Below are 25,957 nucleotides of genomic sequence, written 5' to 3' on the forward strand. Positions count from 1 at the left end.
TATTAAATTAAATCCTGTTATCGCGAAAAAACAGTCATATTTAACTTAAATTCCCAGAGAGAAGAGAAAAAAAATAAAAAATATACTAATTCCAAAAATAAAATCTTTATTGAAAGTTTATTTCATTCATCATTTTTTTTCTAGATAAAATTCTATAGTATAAATGTTTCATGTCTAGATTAAATACAGGCAAGCGTGCATGTATGCAACAGAAGAAAAAATACCTTTGCATTTCTTTGATATTCAGAGATTCCTGTTAACTATATTACCCGCTTCATATAGTTACATTCTCTTCTTATCACACATATCAGGTACACATTTATATCACATCGCTATATTTCAAAATTAGATAATGATAGGTATAAGTATCTAAAACATTCTACTTGCGAAAACATATTGTTTTGATATTTCTTATAGCTGTTACCTACTATGCTACCTATTATGCTACCCATCTATTTCGAGATGTGTTAGTCACCGATTCGTTTTATCTGCTTTTATCGGCAGATGGAAAACAGCCAAAAAAAAAAGCATGCAGAACCTCGTATGTGAAGTCAGCGCACATGTAACGCCAAATACTATTGTATTAATAGCACACAATACAAATACTTCGGCATTTTCTTAAGCATTCCATGATGATAATTATTTAGATAATCGCGCGACTTTACTTGATCTTCTATCGATTTTGTTTAAATGGCACATTGAACATTTACACACCGTTTTTGCTTACGATTATTTTCACGATAATCATGACTTCTCTGTAACCGGCTTTAAAACTTTATATGGATTTAGGATGCCGTTCGGATCCATCATTTTCTTCAGATCGTACATCATCTCGATCTCAGAAGAACTTTTGCTCAGGTGAAGATATTTGGTTTTTTTAAAACCAATGCCGTGTTCGGCACTGATGCTACCCTGGCACTGTGACACGTATAGAAAGATAAATGGTTCCAATTGTGCGGCCACGTCCTCGTAGTATTCCGGTATGGAGATTTGTACGTGGATGTTTCCGTCGCCTGAAGACAAAAAAGGGAAATTATTCGTGAACGTCAAATATATATTTCTAGACATTTAAATTATCTTTATTTGCATAAGAGATTATACCTAAATGACCGTAACCGCTGATCCTAACAACACGCGGATCGGATATTCGCTTGCGAAGTACCTTGACAACCTCGTAAAAGGATGAAAAAGGTAGGGAGATATCGTATTTGAAGACATAACCGTCACGTAACACACCTTCACTAATTCTTTCTCGAAGACCCCATATATTTTGCACTTTTGTTGTTTCATTAGTCAAAGTGCCATCCTCGATAAAATCATTACTAATCGCTTTTTCAACAAACGAGGATAGTTTCTCTTCGTCATGAGCCAGATGGCTACCGGAGGTTTCAATAAGCATATAAAACTCGTGACCATCTTTGCGGCTCGTCAACGGATTCTTCATGCCTAGGTTGTTGATGGAGACATCCAGAGATAGTCGGTCCATCATTTCGCAGGAAGAAAGAATTTCGCCTAGTTCGCGTCTGGCTAAATGATATGTTTTCATTATCTTATCAAAGCTCGCTAATCCTGCAAAAATTATATAATTAACATACAAAATACTTAAACATTAAATTTTTATATTTTAAGTCAACAAAATTTTATAGTAAGGTGTACATGTGTGTGTGCATGTGTATTGTAGTTTAACTTATATATTAAATCTAGTGTATAGGTACTAACATATTTTTATATTTTTATATTTGCATTAAATATACCTAGAAATGCGACATTCACGGCCTTTGGCAACGGTGGACACTGAATAGCTACTTTGGTTACAATTCCTAACGTGCCTTCCGACCCGATAAAAAGATGTTTCAAGTGATAGCCGGTATTATTCTTCTTTAGAACGTTCAGTGCGTCCACGACATCGCCGTTTGCCTTCACCTAAATAAAAACAATTAATATTATTTTCGAATATATTAAGCTGCAAAGAGAAAGATTTGAATCTTCAAAAACAGGGAAATTTAATTTTTCTAACTTTGGAAAATTAATTAATCATTTTGTTCTTTCCCAACTTTCAAAAATAATTCAAAAATTTATAATATAATAGTAAATAATTATGAGGAGAACATAAAAATAATTTTAGTTCATATAAATTGTAAGCATATCATGTAATTTAGACAACAAAAATATTGACAGATATAATTATTTATACCTTTTAACACTGTCATATATAAATTACATATAATGTATATAAATTAAAGAATAATATTATAATAATTTTAACAATTTGTATTTAGACTTACTGCTTCGATTCCCAAGACGTTTCCGTGAAGATTGCCGTAACGGAGAAGTCTTACTCCACCAGCATTAGTCGACACGCAACCGCCAATCAAGCAGCTACCTTTAGCTCCCAGATCCAAAGGCATCATCAGGCCGACGGTAGCCAAGTGATTTTCCAGGTCCTGTAAAACGCAGCCAGCCTCGCATGTCAGTACACCTAACACCAAGTGTTTGTGTTTTTAATATAATGTAAGGTAACACAAGAGAGAAACGAACAGTTATGTATAGCTTATAATGTCTTTTCGGTCATGTGAGATTTTAAGGAATCATACTGTGTACTATTCACATGTGTTATCCTCTGAAACATATTTTTTCAAAAGACATTATTAAAAAGAGGGGTAAAATATCTCAGTTTAATTCTTTTAACTCAAGGATTCTACTTTAGACTAATTTATATATTTAAAAAATATACAAATTAAATTAAATCTTTCCAATTTTAAATACTTTAACAGAAGCTTTAGATAGTAACAGAATTTGGCAGCTGTAATCGTAACATAAATATTGAAGGTTTTCGCCCAGTTTTCTGGCAGGGCTTCCGAAAATCTTCAGATCACATCTTTGAGTTGATGTCATAATTGCACTTATCACCTACCCGCCAATTCATTCGTATCCAGAATTTTATTCATTAGCTTCATCGAGATGACGATTTCATCAAATACTGGGTTGCTCCCTGAGACGAGACCGGTATTACCACTTTGTGGGCAAACTGCTAATCGTTTTTCGTTGCAATATTTCAACACGGCTGATACCTCCTCGGTGGATTTCGGTTTCAACACTAACCGACTGGCACCTGCAATTATGCAATTATTACCGACAACCACGTGATTTGAAAATGTAAAAAATTTTCGGACTTTTACTCCAAAAAAATATTAACGATACATTTTTCTTCTATTTGAACTATACGCGCGAGCATGTGGTCGTACATGGACTCTCTTTTTTTTATAAACTTTATAGTTCAGAAAAAGATATTTTAGACACATGTTAAAAATAGCACACTACAGGAAATTTGTCTTATTTTGGAGAAAAGTAATATGTGAACAAATTGTTGTTTTAATTGTAGTTTTTTTCCAAATTTTTATTTTATTATTTAAAAAAATATATAAAACTATTTATTTAGCAATAAAGTATAGATATAAGATTCGCAAATGCTCTGATTTTACTTACATTGACATAATATTTATTATTTTCATCAAAACAAGAATTCTCTTGAGATAAAAAGAATTTTACTTTTTTTCCATATATATTTTCCATAAAAATTTAATAATTAAAAATTCTCCCTCGCATCTCTTTATCCTTTTCAGCTTACCCCTGACGGTCCTTGGAAAGTCAATGTTGTAACTCTCACATTCATCCGGGTCCGTGATAAGGCGATTGGAGCCGAGCAACGACTCAAAGAAGCGAACGTCCACGTTCGTGATCGTGGCGTAGGGTCCGCGTCGCATTTTGTACCTGATCGACGTTAATTCGGGTTTCGCACCACCGGTCTGATAGTAGCGACTTACGATTTTCCCCGAACATCGAGCAGCGACTTCGTTGCATCGAAGGAAGATACCCATCAGTGCGCCTCGCATCGCGATCATTTCCCACGATAAATTAATCCTGAAAAAGAAAAAAAGACACCAATATTTGTAATCTCAATTGAATTGAACACAATCTTCAGCTTATATTTTTCTCACAGAGAATCGACAAAAAATGATAGACCGCAAGAAAAAAAATATTTGTTACCGAAGGTGTCCCTTGCTTCACATCACGATTGATTAGCGAGGAAAGAGGAATAAGAAATTTATCCAAAAAAGCTTGTCGCTAAAGAATAAAGTCTATCAAGGAAGAACACACATAACTTTTAAACCACTTATTATAAAAATATGACGAAAGTATAAGTATAAACACATAACATTCGAGAGCTAAGTTACATTTGTATTTCACAAAACTAATCGCAACAAAACTAATTTATCGCTATATAATTATTTCGCATCTTCAAACCATATTTTATATCAAGGTCGCTGCGTAGCTTTGAAATAAAAAAAGATGGCTAAATATAATATGATGACACAATTGCCAGGTGATACACAAAGTTTCATTTTCATAATGGCAATTAAAATATTTTGCAAAATAATTCAGATTTATAATAAATAATTTATTTAGATAAACAAAAGATCGAATATTTACTTGGTATAAATAAACGAATTCTTGTATTAATAATTAAAATTTGTTAATTTTATTAATAAAATAAGATAAAACTATTAATAATTTCTATTAATAATTATTTCATATTTCTATTAATAATTAATTAATAATCAATTACATTAGACACATCCCGAAATGTACTGACAAAATACTGAGAATCTATAGTTCACGTTACGTATAGATTTCAATACCGTCGGCACATTTCGGAGCACACCCACATATTAGCATAGTTTCGTGATTACAGCATAATTTATCGACACGATAAATCATAATTTGCTTGATTGAAACTACCGCCATCTTCAGGTCATTTGCCAACTTCTACTCGAAGAATTTCTACTCGCGCTTATTATCGACAGGGTAATACTTTCGAGAATATATGACTCTTACGAGAATAAGGCCCTGCGCACAATAGAGCACGTATTAGGAATAAGAATAATTATTAAATACTAGGAATTGGAATTAGAAATAATAATTAAACGTAACGCACAATGGAAAAGAATAAAATATAAGATGTAAATATAGGAATATTCCTACATTTACATATCCTAATATTTAATATTTGTTCTTATTTCTAATATGCATGCTCTATTGTGTCCAGAGCCTAACTCATCTCCTCAAAATTGAGGGGGTTAAGGAAATAAAAAATAGACCGTTTGTTTTATAGAGTAATAACTCTGTTTATTCTAGCTGAATTTTTCACTTTTTATCTGTTCTATTTTTCTCCCCCTAATGTCTAATTACATAGGTATACATTTTATCTGAAGTAGTGCAGAAATATAGTATAGCTGCAAAGAACAGATCTAACAATAAGATCTTAAAGTCATCATACCAAGAGCTTAAACGCGATATTGACCTCCGCCATATTTGATCCATCGCGAATTAATCACGGTCGATTGAATGAGATTAAGATCGCATATAGCATATCGCAATTAAAAATTCGTACTATTTTTTCTATTATTTTCTCTATTATATTATTTATTTTATTATATGTATGTATATATTTTTCACATATCAATTACAATTCACGTCCTCTACGTTAAAAAATGTATCATGCCAAATATAATGTTAATTAATTGACATCTGTAATAATATACATATACATGTACATATATGTACGTATATATAAAAAATTATAATTTTTATGCTTTATTTTCGAATTTTAAGACTTGATATATTTATACATTTAACGATATATCTGCACAGTGTAATAGTAAATTACACGTTTAACGCTTAAAGCTCTTCTCGAATAACTTCAACTTCGAAAGCAATCCCGTCACTTCGTGAAACGTCACAAGGGGTATATGGGATGATCTAAGAAAATGAGCAACAAAACATCTCCACAATCTGCATTGTAGAAGAGATAAGGCGAAGATAACGCTGCATAAAGACGACCGTTTATCTTGGATTAAATTTTTCTTTTCAGTTTCCCACAAAAACTTAGGTTCATCTTTTGTGTCAGCAGAGACCTCTGGTATCTTCACGGCATATTACGTGGGTGAGGAAAAAAGATTTTGGTTGAAAAATTATCTGGGATTAGACTATTTCTTTTACCATCTCTCTAACTATATAACGATAACCTTATTTAGACCTTATATAGACAGTCTTATTTGTTTCTTAATGGACGTACAATGTATTAAAATTCTTTTCGGTCATCCATTTTAAATCGTTATCGTCATCACGATAATTCGTTGCGGCATGTGGCATGTGACACTGTGACAGACGCGGACACAATGAACGAACGCGCAACGGATTTCAAAACGAGCGTCTGTCGCAACGGCCGCAACAATATCAGAGACGAGCGTTAACGCGGCTGTCCGTCCCGGCGTTCACAGTGATTAAGGCGTGGCTATCTTAGCATGCCTATTTATAGCCGGACGTACGTACGGCGGTGCGCCTTTCACGCGATCGCACGATCGTGCAGAAAGCGCGATTCGTCGCGTCTGTAATTGATACAAAACCGCGCGCGTATGTCCCGGCGATCGGCGTAATGGCGCGCCGAAGAGGCGGCCGTTGGTTTACACAATATAACCGAATTTATCGGTTTGCGGGGAATCCGCCCGACAATCTATCCAGATACTTCTTCTTCGGTATCGGTATCAGACACTATCGCATATCTTCTGTATCTTCTGTTGTAAGCACCAGTTTTAAATCTTAAGAAGAAATATTCGTCTCGAGTGTAAACGACATTCTCTCTGATAAGAACTTTGGAATTTATTTCTCAACATCCGATGTGATAATCCTTATTATTGCGTTTCTAACGAGTTTGAGAACACGAAGTCACTTGAAGTTCAGTGAACAATACAAGTTAGAGATGCAGTTTACGTGTGAACGTTGATTACGTGCGAATGTTGATCGATTTTTTTTTAGACTTTTCGTATTTGGCGTCAAAATGCGATCGTTAAGCTCGTTCCATCGATATGTCGTTGTGAAGATATTTAAGAATAAAAATTAAGGAAAAAGGACTTTCTCCTTTTTAATCCATTGAACGTACTGGTGATTGTTTCATAGTATGACGATACTTTTTGTCCGATCATCATTTAGATAGTAGATATATTGTTTATTATAGCATTCTGGACCTAATTTATTATTGTGCCTCATTTCGAAAGTGACAACGTATGAAGAGATGAAGCTGCATCTTTCCCCGAACCTCGATAAAGTTCCTCAGATACGTGCTTCTGCGAATTCGCCCCCATGAAGTTCGCCAATGAACCAAAACATACAAGGAAGCGACCTACCAAGATAACATCTTAATTCTTCATCTTCCTCTGACGAGAGACAATAATCGTATCTGATGGTCTCCTCGTCGCCTCGTAACAGGAGACTATTTTTATCAAAACCGATTACGCGATTATTCGGTGAACCGTGACTGCAAATTTAACGCCTTTTATCCACAGTCGCATACGAGGTCAGTGTCGTATCATTTCGCAAATTGCCATTGGGATGCAAATTCGAGTCACTCCAGTTTCGAATTGAACGGGAATTAAACACCGATTGTGAGTCGAATAACAAGAAAAAAAACACCTAACACGGTAATTTTCTTCAAATTATTCCGGCTAAAGGTGCGCCTTTGGAAGAACCTCGTGACGCATCAAAAATATCGTTACCGTTTTACGTTCAACATATTCTTCATACCGTATGTATGTAATTCTATCTCTATATAATTCCACCTGTCCATACAAACGATACGAGGCTTTCCACTTCCCTTCCGCGCCATTGATAAATTATGGATAATCGAGTAAAAAGAATCGCGACACAATAAGGACGCACGAATAAAACCGACTTCTCCGTGCGTATAAAGAAAATTGGTGCAAGAGGGTAAACGAGATGCGCTTTGTGATATCTTTACCGTTTCCACGCGCTCGTTGACGCGTAACAAAGGTATTATAATTTCTACGTTGTAATTGTATTCGTGCAATTAGCAGGATTTCGTTCGAGTGCTCTTTCGCGAGCTCTGGGTGCAATGTTATTCGATATGTAAATCATACCCTTTTCACGGTGCACGGTGTTCAAGTGCCCTATATATATCGCGATTTGACACGAATAAACGAGCGTTTATATCACGCACGTTCGGTCGCATCGCGATTTTTCGATTGATAGAATACGTTTCCCGGACGTTCCGTAATTGCGTCCATAATTAATCGGTCCCGCGATAAACGTCCTATACGCGGCGACGACAACTCGCGATCCGCAATCCGTCCGTTAGACCGTTCGACTATCACGTCCGCGAAAAACCGCGTGGAGGGAGGGAATTATTAAGAACTTAATTTTAGCGTGGCCGGCAGGTGGAAAATAGAAGCGATGGATCGATGAAGCTTAATCCAGCCGCTGAAATCTTAAGTGTCCAATCGATAAAACCCGTCGCGTCGTCAGTTAAGCGACATCGGGACGGGCGTAACTCGTCTTCATTTCTCAAATTCGAGGAACACAATGGAGAACAGCACCGCCCAAGGGACGCCGCTCGTTCGACCGATTCGTTGTAGACGCACCGCGGGACTCGTTAAAGTCCCATCAGGCCTTTTGAAAGAAATAGTGAGCACAATGGAGACAAACGTATCTTTCCGGCCGACAATTTTAGAAATATTTATACTTCAACAATAACTAATGGACGAATGAATATCAATCAAATGTTTGACTTTATATACGAAAGCATATGTGCTTAGCTTGTTATCTAATATGCAATAGCCCGCTTATATCTTTTAGTATTTCCCAAAAAGAAACGGTGACGCAGATTTATGAACGGATGTATTTACGGATATATTTACTTTAAAGTAATAGTCAGTAAATAAATGTAACACGAATGATTAATCTTTGAATTCTTAAATAGGGAATAAAGAAGATTATAAATATTATGTAAGTTGGGCAAATACACTTACGTTGTACATTGTAAAATTACATGAACAGCAAGTTTAAAAATCACACAATTTATAATAAAATTTATACATTTGCGTTATAAATTTTGTGATTTTTGAACTTGTTCACATAATTTTTACACATTTGTTTTACAGTTAGAGGATCGATATCAGTATAACTTCGCAAAGATTGTATTTGGATAGCATATGCACGTGCGATAATGATTCTTCTGCTTATTCACGAATAAACGAAACACAGCGTCCGACATAAGGGTCTTTTTCGCATGTCTATAGCGTCGGAAATTGAACTCGCTGAGATTGTACCGGTTTCGCAACCTTTGGCAATACGTATAAAATGAACTCTCTCTCTCTCTCTTCCCTTCTCTCTCCTCCCTCCCTCCCTCCCTCCCTTTCTCTCTCATCGTACAAGTGCTATATTAAAAGAGGCTATTATACGCAGATATTAAAGAGGAAATTTTTTACTCTCTCGTAAAGATAACGGGATTATTATCCTCTAGAAAAATTAGCCGATATAGATCGGAATTTATAGTGAAAGAGATTGCATTCTCAGCATGAATGTGTGTCGCAAATGTGGCACAGGCAAGTTTTACGATTCCTCAACGATTGTCTTGGAGTATCGTGTGGAGTCGGATTGTTAACCCCCCCCCCCCCTAATCGCCCGCGTGGGAGATAATAACGATATCACTCGTATCAAATTGCAATACGTGCACCGACTTGTAAATATGTAGCCCCTTGTATATGTATTTTATATTTGTATGTATCCTTATGTGTATTTTGTATTTGTAACTTTTTATACGTGTGTGTTTCTTGATCACACACATATTTCTTTCTTGGCGCTCAATCTGATGTAAAATTGCTAGCTCATTACTTGAAATTAGAAGCCGAAAGAGCCATAAAGATGTATTAATTTTCGATTTTGCCAGGCTAATATAAAACGTAATGGCGTGACCATCCTATACAATTATGCTAAATTAAGAATTAACGATATTAATTTGTGCGTAATGCGCAGGCAGATATAATGAGAGACGCTCTCATTCGGAGCGAAGATTATATCGCAAATCGAATATCGGGATATTCCGCGACGAAGAGGATGGCCCGATGCCCTCGAGCGTCGTTGCCCCAACCCGACGAGTCCGTCATGGCACTCGCACGGCATTCGGCAATTACGCTTCGCTCCCCCCCGTCGCCACGCGGTCGCTACCATTTTCTCGACGTTAATTCGAGGACCGATCGGACGCAGACATCGGATATATTATAATCTACAGCGAATCTTTCGATGGGGAAGCCCTCCTACTCCTGCCCCTTCCCCGTCGTGTATCATCGAACGATATGCGGCGGTATATTACGGAGCAGACTGTGTGGGGAAAAGGAGGTCAGGGGCGGAGAGGGAGGGGACGGTTGAGTGTGGGAAGGAGGAGATGGCAGTGAAATGAGCCCGCGGTAGAGAGGGAACCGCGATGGACATACGAAGAGAAGAAAGAGCGGCCCGGGGTGGGAAGGGAGAAAATTTCAAGGGAGAGAGATCGAGCGTAGGGGGAAGGGAACCAATCGTCGCGACGATTTAAGCGCCGTGCGCGCGCGCGCGCCCGCCACGTCCTGTACGTGATATAGCGTGCCGCGTGTACGGAGCGTGTATGTGTGTACCGGTCGAATCAGAATCAACACACGAGCCTCGCGATAGTAGCGATGGCTACACGTGTACGTGTGCTCACGCAACCGTATATACGCGCACACAGGCGCTGGCGCGCGACCAATTCACGGACATCGACCATGACTATATCGAGACTCGTGACGAACCGAGGCGGAACGAGACGGAAGGAGACGGGACGACGCGCGATACGAACGGGCGCGAGCGAGAAAGTTGGTTCTCCCCCCTCTGGCGGGGGCAGCGCGGCACATGCGCGATCACGCAACGACGTTACACGCGCCGACCGTACCGCAGGCCAGACCAATTCCTCGGTAGCAGCCCGAATCATTAACTTGTTTCCCTGGCAACCCCGTCGCGACCCACACCATTGGCTGCGTCGCTTCTCCCACCCGCGCGCCATCGAGCTCTACGGTCGAACGGCAAACTACAGATGCCGAGATACGCTCCATCGTTCGCAGCATAGCATAGACGTGGACTATAGGGCAAAATCTCCCCCTTTCCCTTCCCCTACACGCCAATCCACCGACCCGACCCTCGTCAAGCGCGCATACACATGCATATATGTGCGCGCGCGCATGAGAACGTCACACGCGCGCGCGCGCACGTCCGCCGCTCACGCAGGGACTTGGTTACTGGGATTGGTACAGCCGGGACTCTTCCTACCCTACGCGCGATACGTCCTACCGTCGCACCTCGCGTCGAAATCCGAGACCGGTATTGGGAGATGAACGATAAATCCGTTGTATTTCACGTTAGCGTGGTTTTACTCCTTTTTTACGATTCTATCTGGGAAATGCTGTCGAGGTACAATCGTTTCCGCACGTAGGATCGGGTACCGTAAACGAAGGATTTTTAATTAACAATTTTCTTAATTGAGCGTGCGGTTTCGACCGCGTTCGACAGCGATCGCCAAAAACAAAACGTTCGCGTTTCGGCGTATAAAATTGCGCGCGATAAGCTTGCCATACTTTGTCCTAGGCAAATACAGAGGTAGTATACACGTGGAAGAGTTTTAAGGGCCGAAGTTCCGACCGCCGAAACGCGAGACTCCGCGTCCTTGATCCATGGATGAAGATGGATCCCCGTGCCTTGGGCGGAGCAGGATGCATTATGCATGGAGGTTTTGGCATCAAAATTGGAGCTTTCCTCGACACCGCGTCGCGCATTGGCGTCAAGGACGCGAGATGCCCATGTTTTTGTTTTTTGAAGTTTTGCTTACGTATGCACGCTCATTGCGTAAAAAAAAAAAAAAAAACAGCTACAAGCAACTTGAACGCACCGATTGGACGGAACATTTCTGCAAGAACGCGAGGAGCCAATTGCGTGCGGCTCGCAAGTCCCGAGTTTCGAGCCGGGAAGCATAAACTCGGCTTAGAGACAGTTGCGTCAGGGCCGTGTTGCGCCCGCACGGGGCCACAGATACTAAACTTCGTGCGAACTTCTCGCTACATTACGTCACTATATTTTATTCTAACTGCATACTATATACACATTACTTTGCTGTAATTGGCTTAATAGCGTTAAGATTATTATTACAACACTTATATATTTCGGCAACTTAGAAAGGATTAAATTGCAAAAAAAGATTTTTAGAATACCGAAATCAAATATTGTAAATAAGAAGAAAAAGAACTATTATTTTGCAGCATAATTACATGCGCGTACGTATTGATTAAATCAATATTTTAAGAATTTATTTCGTATCTCGAATAATAAAGTTTTATAAAAAAGAGAGAGGAAAGAACATATGTTAAGACGAGCATATTATGTTAGGACGAAGAACTTATTTCATTTTATTCGCAGCAAACACACTCTTTTCTCTCTTTCTCTTATGTACAATATGTTTCGTTGCAGGGGAAATAGTCATTCCAAAGGATATAACTCATAGAACCTGCACAGCAGAAGCATTAGCCATTAACAAGTGACCTTCACGTCAAATTAGAAATCTTTTTGTACATTTTTTCCGTTCAATTATAAGCATGTAACAAGAAATTTCCTAAGAAGAGAGCCTAATAGTTTGGAGAGGCAAGTCTGTTCTTAGAATTCTGCATAGATTTCTTATAATTTAAAATATATTAATATACAATAAGATATACAAAATACATAAATATGTGCATTTTTATATATTAACTTTACGATATTACGATAATATTTTGATGTAAGTTAAAAGTATTAATAATGATTGTTTTCGTTCATGTAAATATATAAAATAATAAGCACACACACAGTTGGATTAGTAATAATATCATATGACGTCTCGTATGATACGTAATGTTACATGCATTAAAAAGTGGCTCTTCATGTGGAGTAAAAAGTTTTTCTAGAAATCCTGTTCGTGCAATCGTTGTTACGTAAAGTTTCTGGTGATGATTGGCGCAATTGGTAATCGATTGTGTGCTGTTTACGATATGATATGAATAATAGATAATATTATCAGCGGTAATTTGTTGTTATCTTTCTCACTGTAATAAGAAATGAAGATCGTAACAACAATCTCTGTACAATTTATCTCTTTAAATATTTTTATTAAAAGAGATTTAATAACACTAGTTTTTTCAGTTTTTTCTATCGTTAACATTTTTATAAAATCTCACCAAACTTATATAATACATATAAAATAAATATGTTTAATGTAAATATACAAATTAAATATAGAAATTATAAATTGTTTGAATAACAATCGTGTGAGTTATAAATGAATAAAATTAATTAATTGCAATTTTAAACTGTAATGTATTTTCAATTATCACTGAATGTCATTTAATAATATCAATTAGATAACAATATGATCAAACAACGTACCAAACAAATTATTTATTATTATCAATAATAACATTAAGTTTTTATTAGTATCACAATTATATAATTCCCAATTAAATATTCAAAAAGGAAATGATCAATGATTTCTGACAAAAAGAAAAAAAAGAGAAAAAGATTCTTAGGAGAATATGTGTAAAGCGGAATACCAGGGCACTCGGAAAACTCAGCACGTTTCTGCCGGTGCTATGCTGTGAAATATAGCATGGACTATAGATCTGTATACGTACAGGAACAAATGGTTCGCGTCTCTGTGTGCGTGCACACGATAGGACGACTGGATGCGATAGGTAGCGGTGAGGAAGGAGAGAGGGAGAGAGATAGAAAGAGAAAGAGAGAGAGAGAAAAAGAGAAAGAGAGAGAGAGAGAGAACGCGGTACCGTTAGTGAGCATGCGCCTATAGCCACCATATCCGATGGCTCCGCCTTTCTCAGAGCGGACGATGCCTTTGGGATTTGTCCCCGTCGAACCAATCAGCAGGCAGGCTGGACGACGCGCGGCGCGCGGCGGGAGGGTTACAACGGGAAGGGATGGCTGCGTCGGGGACGCGCGGGTACTCGGAGGTAGTTCGTATTATACCGTGTGGAACAGGGAGGCAGCTAGCAGCAACGGCAGTAGCAGCATCATCATCGATAGCACCGACGGATTAACTATTATCGCCAATTCTTACGGGTTCCGGGCTACGCCAACGAATTTCGCGGGTTGTTGTTCGCGCGATGAAAAACGGTGATTCGTAAAAAAGTGAAAACGCTACGAACGAGCGACCGACACGCCGTTGGTGGCATCGTGTGCTGCGCGACGGACAAGGTGGTGGCAGTGGTGTGAGTGGGAATACACATAACACACGTGCATCTACGTAAACGCACTCTCTGTGTGCGTGCACACACATATACGCGCGGCCAGTCGAAGCGTGTATATATAGGTGTGTGTGACTGCGCAGTCGCCATGTGAGTACCTGATAATAGGTAGAAGCGAGACGTCCGTGTCGGAGGCTCCGTCGACTCGTGGTGGCGTCATCGTCGTCGTCGTTGTCGTAGGGCGGCCGTCGAGTGTATCCACCCCTTCGCCATGTCTCTCCGTGGGCGCTGTACGTGCCACGCGAGGAAAAAAAAATTATCACTAGACACCGTGTTTGCGAATGCAACTCGACTACTACGCTGACGAGGACGATCTTCGCCGAACGCGACAACGGTCCATCGACACGGTGCGACTGTTCGATAACACTGTGCCTTGTCTCTGTCTCTCTCTACTTGTTTGCCACCTCCTCTCTCTCTCTCTCTCTCGCACACTCGTCCCGTCGTTTCTCCGAACGGTGTTCTTCATTTTGTATTTTCAATATGTCGGCGTCCGCGAGACGCCGCCACCTCGGCTCGGATTCGCACGGAGGGACGGGCTGCGACGACAACGACCGGATACCGTGCGTGCGTGTGACGCCAGCCAGTAGCCACGCTTTATTGCGTTTTCCGGCGAGCGTATCGCAGAAAAAAAAGCGTCTCCGCGTGCTCTCGTTATAACTATCCGTTTGTACATAAAATTGCCATTATGGCGAGATCCATGTGTTAGCCGTCCCTCATGGCACAGTTTTCTCTCTCTCTCTCTCTCTCCTTCCCCTCTCCCATCTCCTAATTTTTCTCTCCCCTCTGTCATCCCCTCTCCGTCACGCCACCCCGCCTTTCAATCGTATTTCCCGCTCTCCAGATCTCTCCGGTGCTTTCCCCCCTTCTTCCCTCTTTCTCCCCTCTCGTTATTACCGTGCCGCTAATTATGGTGGATATATGGGCTGGGACGCGACATTTTGTTCGTTTGTGCGCGCGCGCGCGCGCACATTCCAAAATGGAATCGTCGGCGTTTCGCGCCGGATCGATATTCCCGGGATGGTTTTTATTCGAGTGACGGGATATGCAGAGCTCTGCGTTACCATGCGAGTTCGGCGTCGGACGTCAGACCGTACCGTTCTTTCGCCCTGCTTGCCCTCCCCCTCGGTGCATTCGAAGCGCGACGCGTTTCTATTTTCTCTCTCGCTCTCTCTTCACCGAGAAGCGTATCGAGCCTCGAGCCCTAGCGTTGTAAAAGGTGGCCCAGATGTGTGGAACCTTTTACAAGGAGTTCGCGTATCAACATATATACATATACATATATTCTGTAATATATATTATGCAATATATATTCCACGTACCAGTTTCACTTCGAAATCAGATATCATTTCATTTCCGCAATGCAGAGAATCTCGGATCTGTCGCGAGCTACTTTTCGTCTATGAATTTTTTTATCCAACGAATTAGGCGCTATAGGAAACTGATTTTCCCATAACAAAAAGGCAGCAAACAAATTTTTCAAAGTTACAATTTCTTCCCAAATCGCTTCACAAATCGTTTGACTTTATATGTATTTCATTTAAGATTGGAAATTTGCGACGAATGATAAATTCTTTCGGTTTTTGTTTAAGTACAAAACTCCAAGTTATGGTTCTTAATGAAACGCGACTGATTAAGTCTGAGACATCCTATATAAAAGAAATGAAAATAAAACCTTTCCTTGTGAAATGTGCTTAATTGAGCTGTTCTGTGAGAGCGGAATTATTTCTCAATATAGAAAGTAAATTTGCATCACTTAGTTTTGTTGGTACAGTATATATTCAATCTATTTAGTTTTACATTCTTACAATTTTTGAATTTGAAATAAGATAGATGTATGTTTTTTTCTTTAAAAGATACAAGGAAAGTTAAAAAAACCAAAATCAATATAAAAACTACAATAATACTGCAACAATATTAGAGTAAAATGAAAAGATTGAAATGAGATTAGATGCAAAGTTAAGTTATACAATCTCAATGTTAGAAACGGAATAAAAAATATATAACACGGTCCTAGGTTGAGGTTGAAACAGTAAATTCACGTAATTAAATGGATAATCATTAGTACATTATTGAGACATTTAACATTATTGTGACATTTCAATAATATTTATGCTAATAAATGTTTCAAGACCGACAAATAATCAACACATGGTTTCAGCTGAATGGAAAATGTCACAAATATTATTAGGCACAAAAGATCGAAATTAGGCACATCCCTACTTATTTGCTGTGTATTCACATAATCGGTCGATTTTCACTTATTTATAATGTCAGAATTGCAATAATACTCCGATATTAATATAATAATAAAAAACAATATCAGATGGAAAGATTGAACGTCAAACAAAAATCATATATATAATTTGATGTTTAAACTGCAGTAATACTCCGACAATGTTAAAGTGAAATGATGAGATTACAGAATGAAATTAGATGGATAGTATGCAACTGTGTAAAAAGCATACTCCAGGCTAGACAGAGATAAATAGTATTTTTACAATATTCTGCAGTGTCTGTATTCTTCTGGGAAGAGGCGCGCTCCGTTAAATAGAGATTAATATTTTTATAATATTCTGCAGTGTCTGTATTCCTCTGGGAAAACAGTTGATGAAATCACTACTTCCGCCGTACATACGTCTGCACGATATCTTCAAACGCTCGAACATTTCGAGATACTCAGCATTATCCTTATCTCGTAGCTAAGGCAAATTTATGATAAATAATTATTGCCGCACGAAGCGTCTCCCTGTTTGATTTACGTGTTAATTACACAGTAGGATCTGCATACACTGCGATTTGGTTCTAATATCGTATATAAGGTATAGCTATCGATATCGTCGCCTAATCCTAACCTATTCGCTCGGTTCTAATTCTTGCGACGATAGGGCCGCGATAACCGTCCAATTTACGATGAATAAATAACGTTCAATCGGGCGACGGGAGAAAAAAATAGCGCCGGATGCCCGATATCGAGCGGATGAGTAAAACCATATGCTTTTGCTCGCTTGATCGCGCGCGTTACTTCAGCGCGGCGAGGATCGGGCGAAACGTGACGAACCGTTGATAACTTTTCAGATAACTTACTTTTGCCGGGCCGAGGAGTTTCCGCATGCGTGACCGTCGAGAGAGAAAGAAAGAAAAGAAAAGATGCAACGTAGGGCAACACTTCACTCCCAGCCCTCTCCCAGGCACCAGTGCCAGTAGCCTTTCTCGCGACGACAAAATCTCGCCGAGCTCTCGGGTCCGCCAAAGTACGCGTACTCGTCTGTCGGCGAAGGTTATGGCGCGGCGTCGATGGCTACTTCACGCTCGCCTCTCGAGCCCGCGTTCGATCGTCAAGTAGACACCCCACCGCGGTATTTTTATTTAAACATGAAAATGAGATAACGCTGTGCGTAGACACGAGGCGGGAGAGAGTACGTTGAATATTCTGCCAATGGATACAATCGTATTACTCATTTACTCGTGAATGGGAAAATAGAAGACCATTAACGAACGATAGAGCAAACTTTTAAGAAAATAATATACCTTCGATGATGCGTGCCTTACACGCGGAAATATGCGGAGCTGACACGACAGTGGGGCTATTATCCAGGAATTAATTTTCTTTGTTTGTCTGTCTATATCGCAGATGCGGCACGATGAGAAGATTGAAACTGGCGTGAATGTCAATGTAAAATGGCAAGGAAAAAAAGCTATGCACAGTTGAACACTGTTAGCGAGAGATACTTCTTTTTCTAAGAGAACGTCTGTAGTCTAATTACGCAAGAGTATAAGGAAACATGACAGATGTTAAACCGATTGGAATTTCGACGTCGCAACCACAACAGCAATCGCAATCGCAACAGCCGCAGCAACAACCGCAACAACAACAAATAATGATCGCAACTCATGACCTGCAGCAGCAGCAGCAGCAGCAGAATGTCCAGCAGTCGCAGCAACATGTACAGCAGCAGCAGCAACAACCTCAGCAGGTCCAGCAACAAGCCCAGGTACAACAGCAGCAGGTTCAGCCGCAGCAGCAGTTACAGCAGCAAGTTCAGTCGCAACAGCAGCTACAGGTCCAGCAGCAAGTGCAACAACAGGTGCAGCAACAAGTGCAGCAGCAACAGCAGCAGCAGTCACAACAACAACAGTCGCAGCAGCCACAGCAACAGCAGCAAAATAACGGACCTCACAATGTTGTACCTACTCAGGTTCAAGTGCAGCCGCAGGTAGCTGCCAGCATGCCGCAACAAGTAATTATTCTTTCACATCTGTTTAAAGTTATATATTTCGCTTTATTTTATAAATAATTTTACATTTTTTATTATATTTTGTTATTGTTTCTACTTAATTATGTTTTATGAATTGCCACGTTATTTTTATTCTTTGGTTTTTTACCTTCGCGTGAGTATATCGACATTATTTTGCATCTCGTTATTAATAAAGTTACAGGGAGCTGTTGCGGTGTCGATGCAGCAGCATCAGCAACAGGGAGTAGGTGGTGTGTCTATGACATTATCTGGTCAACAAGGTGCAACCACTATAACTACAATGGCTGCACATCCGCAAGCAGTCCAAGTGATTCAACAGCCAATTCAGAGTCAAGCTTATCATTTACAACAATTGTATAATACTCAAGGTACACCGTTGTTGATGCCAGGAAACCTTGCGCTCCATCCGGCGGGCATAAATCCCTCTTCTATTCAGGTATAATCCAATTTTTTTAAATTTTTATTAAAGAAAATTAATTATCTCTCTAAAATAATTTATCTCGAAAACTTTGATATACAAAATGTTACTCTATAATAAAAAAAAATAATGTGAGAATTAAAGCCTCCTACACACAAAGTGATGTAATATCAGGAAAAAAGAACAGTTTTCTTAGAAACTGTTTTAATTCTATCAATAATATAATTTATTTTTTTTCATTATAAAAAATAATTTATAAAACTGTCAAAGATAGTTAAACAAAAAATGATATACTCTGAAAGTCGTATACACTATTTTTCCTTCTTTAATAATTATTAGATTCGCGTTTCTAGTTTTAAAAAACAATGCATATTTTATAGGTGATAGCAGCTGGAAAGCCGTTTCAATCTACAGCTCAACTAACTCCTCACATGTTGGCTACGACATCTACGCCTGGACAAGGAGCTGGTCATCCAGGTGCCGGTGGTAACAAAGTCCCGGGATTTCCCGCCGGCTATTTACCGGTACCCACGTCTGCTAATCCGGGTGGTGGTCAAACGCTAGTGTTCGGTCAACTCGGTGTATTAGGTTCTCCGCAACCACCGCCCTCGCTGCAGCAACAACAACAGCAGCAGTCCACGAATAAGCAGGACCAAGTACAAAAGGTAAATATAGCAAAGGAGTATTTATTCTATGATATTAAAGCTTTATATTTTTCGTTTACTTATCGCTTTTCAAACATTATCATCTGCAGTACACGATCTATTTCAAACAGTATACAGCATGCACTACTGGGACACCTTCAGGTGGAAGAACTGGTGGTATGCAGTTTGCACCCTGGCAATTCGCCCCTCAAGTATGGACCACTGGATTGCAACAACCGACTCTCCTCACTGCCGCGCCTAATCAAATATTCATTCGCGGTCCTGCACAAACTGATATGTTTATACAAAGTCCACAGCCGCTACAGGCTCACAACGGTCAGTAATTTCATTCATTCACTAATACACCTAAACATTTCCAAAATAAGAATTTAGTATTTTTTTGTTTTTTTAATTGTTTGGGTATTTTCTTTGTAACATATGAACGAAACGTTCACACAGAGAATAATGAAATTAAAAAGTCTTACTGTTTTGTTTGATTAGCTCTCGCGACACAGCAACAGATACAAGGTGTGCAACAGATAACGGCGACTGGTGGAAAACCTAAACTGATAGATATCCAGCAACAACAGTCTCAACAGGGTAAGCCGAACACAACCATACAGCGACCGTTGAGCATCTTACCGTCATCCTTGGTGCAGGCTGCCAATGTACGAGCCGCCAGTTCTGTCTCCACACAGACAGTTTATGGAGTACAAGCTACAGTACAGACACAGGTTATTATATTAACATCAGCACATGATATTTAATTTTTATCTTGAGAATCCATGATATATAAAATGTATTCTATAATACAAAAATAACATAAAACCTAAGATTATTTCGAGTGTTACAATAGACTCTTGAACACTTTGTGACTCGTGATAATAATACATAGTTATTCTATAATTATGCACTTATTAGCACAATAGTAAAAACAATAATAAAATAGACAATTACCATGTAGCAACATGGTTATTTATTAAACATTCAGAGTAAAGCTGATGGTAGAGAACGAAACGTAGGCGCTTACGTTTGTTGTAGTCGTGGATGTAAAATAAGGCAGAGAAAAACGTAAATCGTGACAGGCTATTGTACAATAGTCTTTTACCACTTACGTTTTTCTCTGCCTTTACGTCCACGACGACCTTTACGTTACGACAAACGATTTGTTTTCTGCCATCAGCCAAAGAATAGCAATAGCGGGAAAGGCCGTGGCAAGCCGATACAAACTCCGCAACAACAACAGCAGCAGCAACAGCAGCAGCAACAACTACAACAACAGCAGCAGCAGCAGCAGCAGCAACAAGCCCAACCAACAATACAACATCAACAAGTCTTCATACAACAGAAGCCACATACGCCGCAACAACAGCCGCAGCTGCAACAGTACCAACAAGTGCAATCTTCCCAAATACAGAACACTAAGCCCATTATGAGTAAGAACGCTTATTCAAGTTGATATTTACATGATACTTACAGTATCAAAGTTAATATGGAGTATAGATATAGAAACTATATTTGACAGTATTATAGTATGAAAATTTCTATTACGTAGCGAATATGACGCTGCAACAAACACCACCTGGCGTTGTCCTGGGAGCGGATCGTTCCATTATGCCAGTAGTCTCGGTGGGCGGAGTTGGAGTCGGGATCGGTGCCTCGTCGCAGATGAATACAATGTCGCAACCTCCGATGTCAACTATGCAACAAATTCCTTTACCGGTACTGACTGCTATGCTATTTCGGAAGTTACTGGCCTTGTAAACGTTCATTTATGTTGCATATAACTGTAAAATGATAAAGCTATTCTTTTTTCTCTGTAGCATAAAATAAAGAATGCAGAATCTAGAATAATAATGAATATTCTTTCTTTTCTAGACTATCAATCCGACAATTATATCGGGTAATCAAATAATGAGCGGTACGTCACAAATTCAAGCGATGCCAATTGTGAGTGCAACGCAGGATCAGCCGACACACGATAACACCAACTCGACGATAATGATCACATCGCCGGACCGTAATTCGCAGGCTGAGTGCTCTTTGATATTACCGTCTACCACGAACCCCCCGTTAATAACTGACGATAGCGTAAAGTTAGCTGTGAAAAAAGACGACGTACCTGTCACTACGGAAGATATGACGACAGCACCTCAGTTGGAGATAACAGGTATTAATCTCATTTTATTAGTAAATAGGAAATTTATTGGATACAATCCATGCGGGATGAAGATATAAAATGGTTTCGTAACCGTTTATACGTAGATGGGGACCAATGTAAGACGGCAATAAAAGACGAGGAAACAATTCCTCCAAAAGTGGACGAGAAACAGTGCAATAACCCGTTAGCAGGGCTTGCCAATACAGTAAACGCGATTACGAACGGCGTAGTTGGTGATGAGTCACAAACTATACCGATCTCCTCCGCGACAGTCATAGTGAATAATAAACAAGCGCCGCCTAAAGCTATGGTAAAGCCACAGGTCCTTACACATGTGATAGAAGGATTTGTAATACACGAAGGTATATATTGTAATTCCATTTTTATCTATCAATTATATTATCGTATTAAGTGATATAAACATCCCTGTGATATAAACATGAATTTTCTTATATGTACTGCAGCATCAGAACCATTCGCGGTGAGTCAGGAAACTACTAATATCCTTAATCGGAGTAACACAGTCACAGAAAAAGATACACACGAAGAGCCGCCAAGTAAGTAACTTACTCCCGTGAGTGATTAATGTTGCGTTTTAAGTTCAAGCTAATAATTAAAATTTGCATCGCAGAGAAGAAACTTTGTTCTAATTATTTGAACGAAGAGGATGGAACCAGCGGCCAAGTCAGTAAATGCGAAAGTTGCGGTAATGCGATCGACGAACAAAACATTAAGTTGAAAAAAGAAAAGCGATTCTGCTCGTCGATGTGCGCAAAGAGGTGAACACATACTTTATAACATACATCAAGTATTATATGTATTATATGTACTATTAAATTATTTTATTTCTAAATATTTTCTCTCGCAAATACCTTTTTTAACGAAGAACTTATCTTATTTACAGTAAAAAACGTGAAACGCGTGATGCTACGGAGAAACAGTGGACTGAAATGGAGACTGAAACCGTCGATACTGACATGACAAAGAAAAACGGCGAGGAGAGATCGTTGTCTACGACTACCACATCCTCCGCCGACGAATCACTGCCGAAAGTGAATCCAGTTAAATGGACGGTAATGAGAGATATTTTTGAGATTTTTTCATAAAAAAAAAATACCTGAATATCTTCACACGAGCGAAATTACATGAAAAATTATATGTGTTTCACGTAGGTGGGTGAAGTGTGCGATTTCATACGTGGTCTACCGGGATGCGCTGATTACGCGGAAGACTTCGCTATCCAGGAGATTGATGGCCAAGCTCTTATGCTGCTGAAAGAAGATCATCTCATGTCGGCGATGAGTATCAAATTAGGCCCGGCATTAAAAATCGTCGCCAATATCAATTCGATGCGCGTAGAATCGAATCCTTCGAATAATTCATAACCGTCTGCCTACTAGCAGATTTTCAAAAAATGTTTCCAGAACGTTTCTAGCCTGCGGGCTACAGGGTTTGTGCAAGTATTTGATCGAATGTAAGATTAACCTTTAGAGGCCGGGAAAAGGACTGGAAGAGTTTTTTTTTTTTTTACTATTTTTCCCTTATTCAACACACAGATTTTGCCTGAAAACATCAAATAGCTTGTGTTTTTTGGATGGTCGATATTTCGACCACCCCCGGCCTCTAAAGGTTAAATATGTCTTAATTGCATTTACATTGAGTGTATAAATACGGACGATTCTCATATCGGTATATTTTACGAAACTTTGTGACGTTAGCGACTTCTCTGATGTATCTCTGAACAAATGTATAATTTTAAAATACATATAATTTAGTTTAGTTTTCATAAGTAAATTACGAAAGAAACGAAGCAACATCTATCCATTTTTTTATTTCGAATGTATGGATAAAAGTAAAAAAAAAAACAGTTTGCCTAAAATATTAATTGGTATTTTATTTTACGGTGAAAAATGAGGATACTTGTATACTGTACGTATGGCGGATACTCGTGAATATAATGATTCTAAAGGACAAAATTTGTTTGGATAAACAGTTCTTTAAAATTTCCTAAAAAATTAGCGTTATTCAAGAGTATCATCCATACGTTATTTATAATTTGATTTGTAATTTATTTAATCGCGGTCTGATAGCGATCTAAACGAATTAAACACATTCGTATTCTTTTTTCTTTTAGGATTACATTATCGAGTATACGTTTATTTTACGCACAAAAATCGAATTCAGGTGGAAACGTAATTGTACTCTCAAGATAGTAATACTACGTTAAATGCGTGAAATTTGTTCAGTTTGTTCAATTTGTTCAATTTGTTGTATTGTATTCCGGGCTCGGCACTGATTGATGTTCAAAGGCCGGTATTCATAGTTAGATCTTATATTTAAGACCGTCTTAAGTTTGGTTAAAGACAGTCTCAAGACTCCATCCAATAAAATGACCGTATTAGAATCTTGAGGCATTAAGATGATCTTGAAATAAGAACGGACTATGAACACCAGTCAAAAAAAAGACATGTATATATAATGTCAAACAATGATCACACAACAATAGAAGTGAATATGATCATTGAACGGATTTTATTGATCCTAATGATCACAAAGAATGTTTGTGAAATGATTTCATTTGACATGCACATAATGAGTGTTTTCTTAAAGTGCACTATTTTGTGAAACTGGAACTGTCAAAGAATAGAGTACAAATTGTGTCCATTGTGCAAGAACATATATTGTACATACAGAACGAGGATACACCACGCTGTATTTTGTACTCAGGAGTAAACACCACCGATTGACGTACAAAATGCATTGCCTTCTAAAACTTACAGATAGTAGCGTCACAGTTACTGTCTCGTTAAGAATGCCGGTATTTTTTTTTTCTTGCCGGAATGATAATTTTTTATCGCTCTTATGTTGATATTGAAGGGGAGAAAAAGAAACTGCCTGCTTGTGTCATTCGTATTTTCATACATACGTGTTTTGTAAACGTTATGCGTGTACTTGGTCGATACAGGTGTAAATAGTAGATGTAAAATGATTTATTTATTGTACAAAATTTTACGACACGAGATTTTAGTTTCTGAGAATTATCCTTTCATTATCACAATTAGTTTGTAGTCCAGTGAAAAAAAGTGATTATCCTGTTCTGTAAGAGAAATCATTTTTCTCATTAATAATATAATATTATAATGATGAAAATAAGTCTTGGAAAGAATTGTCACTATTTTTAGTGTTGGACAACTTTTTTCAATAAAAATCTGACGATATATAATTTTTAGTATGTCAATATATTGGCACGTTCTTGGAACTCGCTGTAAATATATTTATTATATAAATTCACATAACCGTCAATTCTGAAGCTAACTGACAATGAGGCAAAGGTTGCTGCTTTTATATATTTCTTACTATAAGATTAATTAATTTTATACGTATTTCGATATTGTGTAAAGTAACTGCGAGATGTGTTCCAAATTTAATAGGATCCGTCGTGTTTTGGATTGAACAATGATTTGCGATGCAGTTTACGCAAACGTTAAACGTAGTAATAGATGTCTTTTTGTACATTGTAAGAGAGAATCTTAGCGGAGGCAGCAATATAGCTCCTAAAAACATCCGTATGTATCGCATTACTAAATTTCTCCCACGCTCTATTCATGCCTATTGATAGAAAGTAGAGTCTCTACATATAATGCAAGTTAAATATTCCGTGCACCTCGTAAAAGTTTTTTTATTCAGGTTCGGTTGCACCAACAATGCGAGCTTAATTAATTCTCCCTCAGAGAATAATTATCTTCCATATACATTAATTAAAAAATATATTTCCTTTTTATGTCTTTCTTATATCGACAAAGAAAACTTACAACATCGGCACATGAAAAGAATTTAATTAATTAGCGCTACTTATTTGAAATTGGTGCAACTGTGGCTGACATACTTAGGTTTCACGAATGCTGAAATTCCAGCTACAAATTCAAAATTCTAGCATCGTTTTCGGCGAGGTTTCGAAATAACTCAGGGCCAAGTGTTTCACAATATACTTTTTATAATGGAGAAATACACTCTGCAATGGCATAAAACTAAATTATTATTATTATACTATTGGGAAAGTAGGAGTTGAAATAACTGCAATTGAAATTTCTCGAATAAAGAAAATATAATGAATTACGAATCAATTAATTGTAGAGGATAATCCCTGCATAATCACTCAAACTTTCCTTCAATGTACACTTTCTCGTAAGTGACGTACTTATATTTTTGTGTTCTTTTCTACAATTTATAAATTTCTTGTAATCTAATATGTTACCTAATTTAATAATAAAAAAAAA

General features: G+C 38.4%; 2 protein-coding genes across 7 annotated transcripts; one reads left to right on the plus strand and one right to left on the minus strand.

Annotated features, from left to right (window-relative positions):
* Positions 1-89: 89 nt before the first annotated feature.
* D2hgdh (D-2-hydroxyglutaric acid dehydrogenase) lies at positions 90-17,423 on the minus strand. Of its 2 annotated transcripts, none has more exons than XM_071705592.1 (7): positions 17,286-17,423; positions 3,629-3,921; positions 2,915-3,112; positions 2,286-2,479; positions 1,755-1,923; positions 1,102-1,569; positions 90-1,013 (listed from the first exon to the last, which is right to left on the minus strand). In XM_071705592.1, exons 2-7 carry the CDS (start codon positions 3,900-3,902, stop codon positions 745-747), a joined length of 1,572 nt encoding a protein of 523 aa, XP_071561693.1. In that variant the 5' UTR covers positions 3,903-3,921; positions 17,286-17,423; the 3' UTR covers positions 90-744. The 2 variants fall into 2 exon arrangements, with proteins under 2 accessions (XP_071561693.1, XP_071561692.1); XM_071705591.1 differs by lacking the exon at positions 17,286-17,423 and adding an exon at positions 14,300-14,423.
* On the plus strand, positions 13,911-25,793 carry LOC139772143 (uncharacterized). Of its 5 annotated transcripts, none has more exons than XM_071705564.1 (14): positions 13,911-14,291; positions 17,833-18,439; positions 18,633-18,893; positions 19,256-19,540; positions 19,651-19,855; positions 20,021-20,253; positions 20,703-20,955; positions 21,075-21,241; positions 21,398-21,689; positions 21,785-22,042; positions 22,145-22,237; positions 22,312-22,459; positions 22,585-22,753; positions 22,853-25,793. In XM_071705564.1, the coding sequence occupies exons 2-14, from the start codon at positions 17,984-17,986 to the stop codon at positions 23,063-23,065; spliced, it is 3,033 nt and encodes a 1,010-aa protein (XP_071561665.1). In that variant the 5' UTR covers positions 13,911-14,291; positions 17,833-17,983; the 3' UTR covers positions 23,066-25,793. The 5 variants fall into 5 exon arrangements, with proteins under 5 accessions (XP_071561665.1, XP_071561667.1, XP_071561669.1 ...); XM_071705566.1 differs by lacking the exon at positions 13,911-14,291 and adding an exon at positions 14,416-14,548; XM_071705568.1 differs by lacking the exon at positions 13,911-14,291 and adding an exon at positions 16,829-17,020.
* Positions 25,794-25,957: the final 164 nt, after the last annotated feature.

Source organism: Temnothorax nylanderi, unplaced genomic scaffold (assembly GCF_030848795.1).
Source record: "Temnothorax nylanderi isolate EJ_2023f unplaced genomic scaffold, tnyl_v1.0 TNYL_tig0047_pilon, whole genome shotgun sequence".
Lineage (NCBI taxonomy): Eukaryota > Metazoa > Arthropoda > Insecta > Hymenoptera > Formicidae > Temnothorax > Temnothorax nylanderi.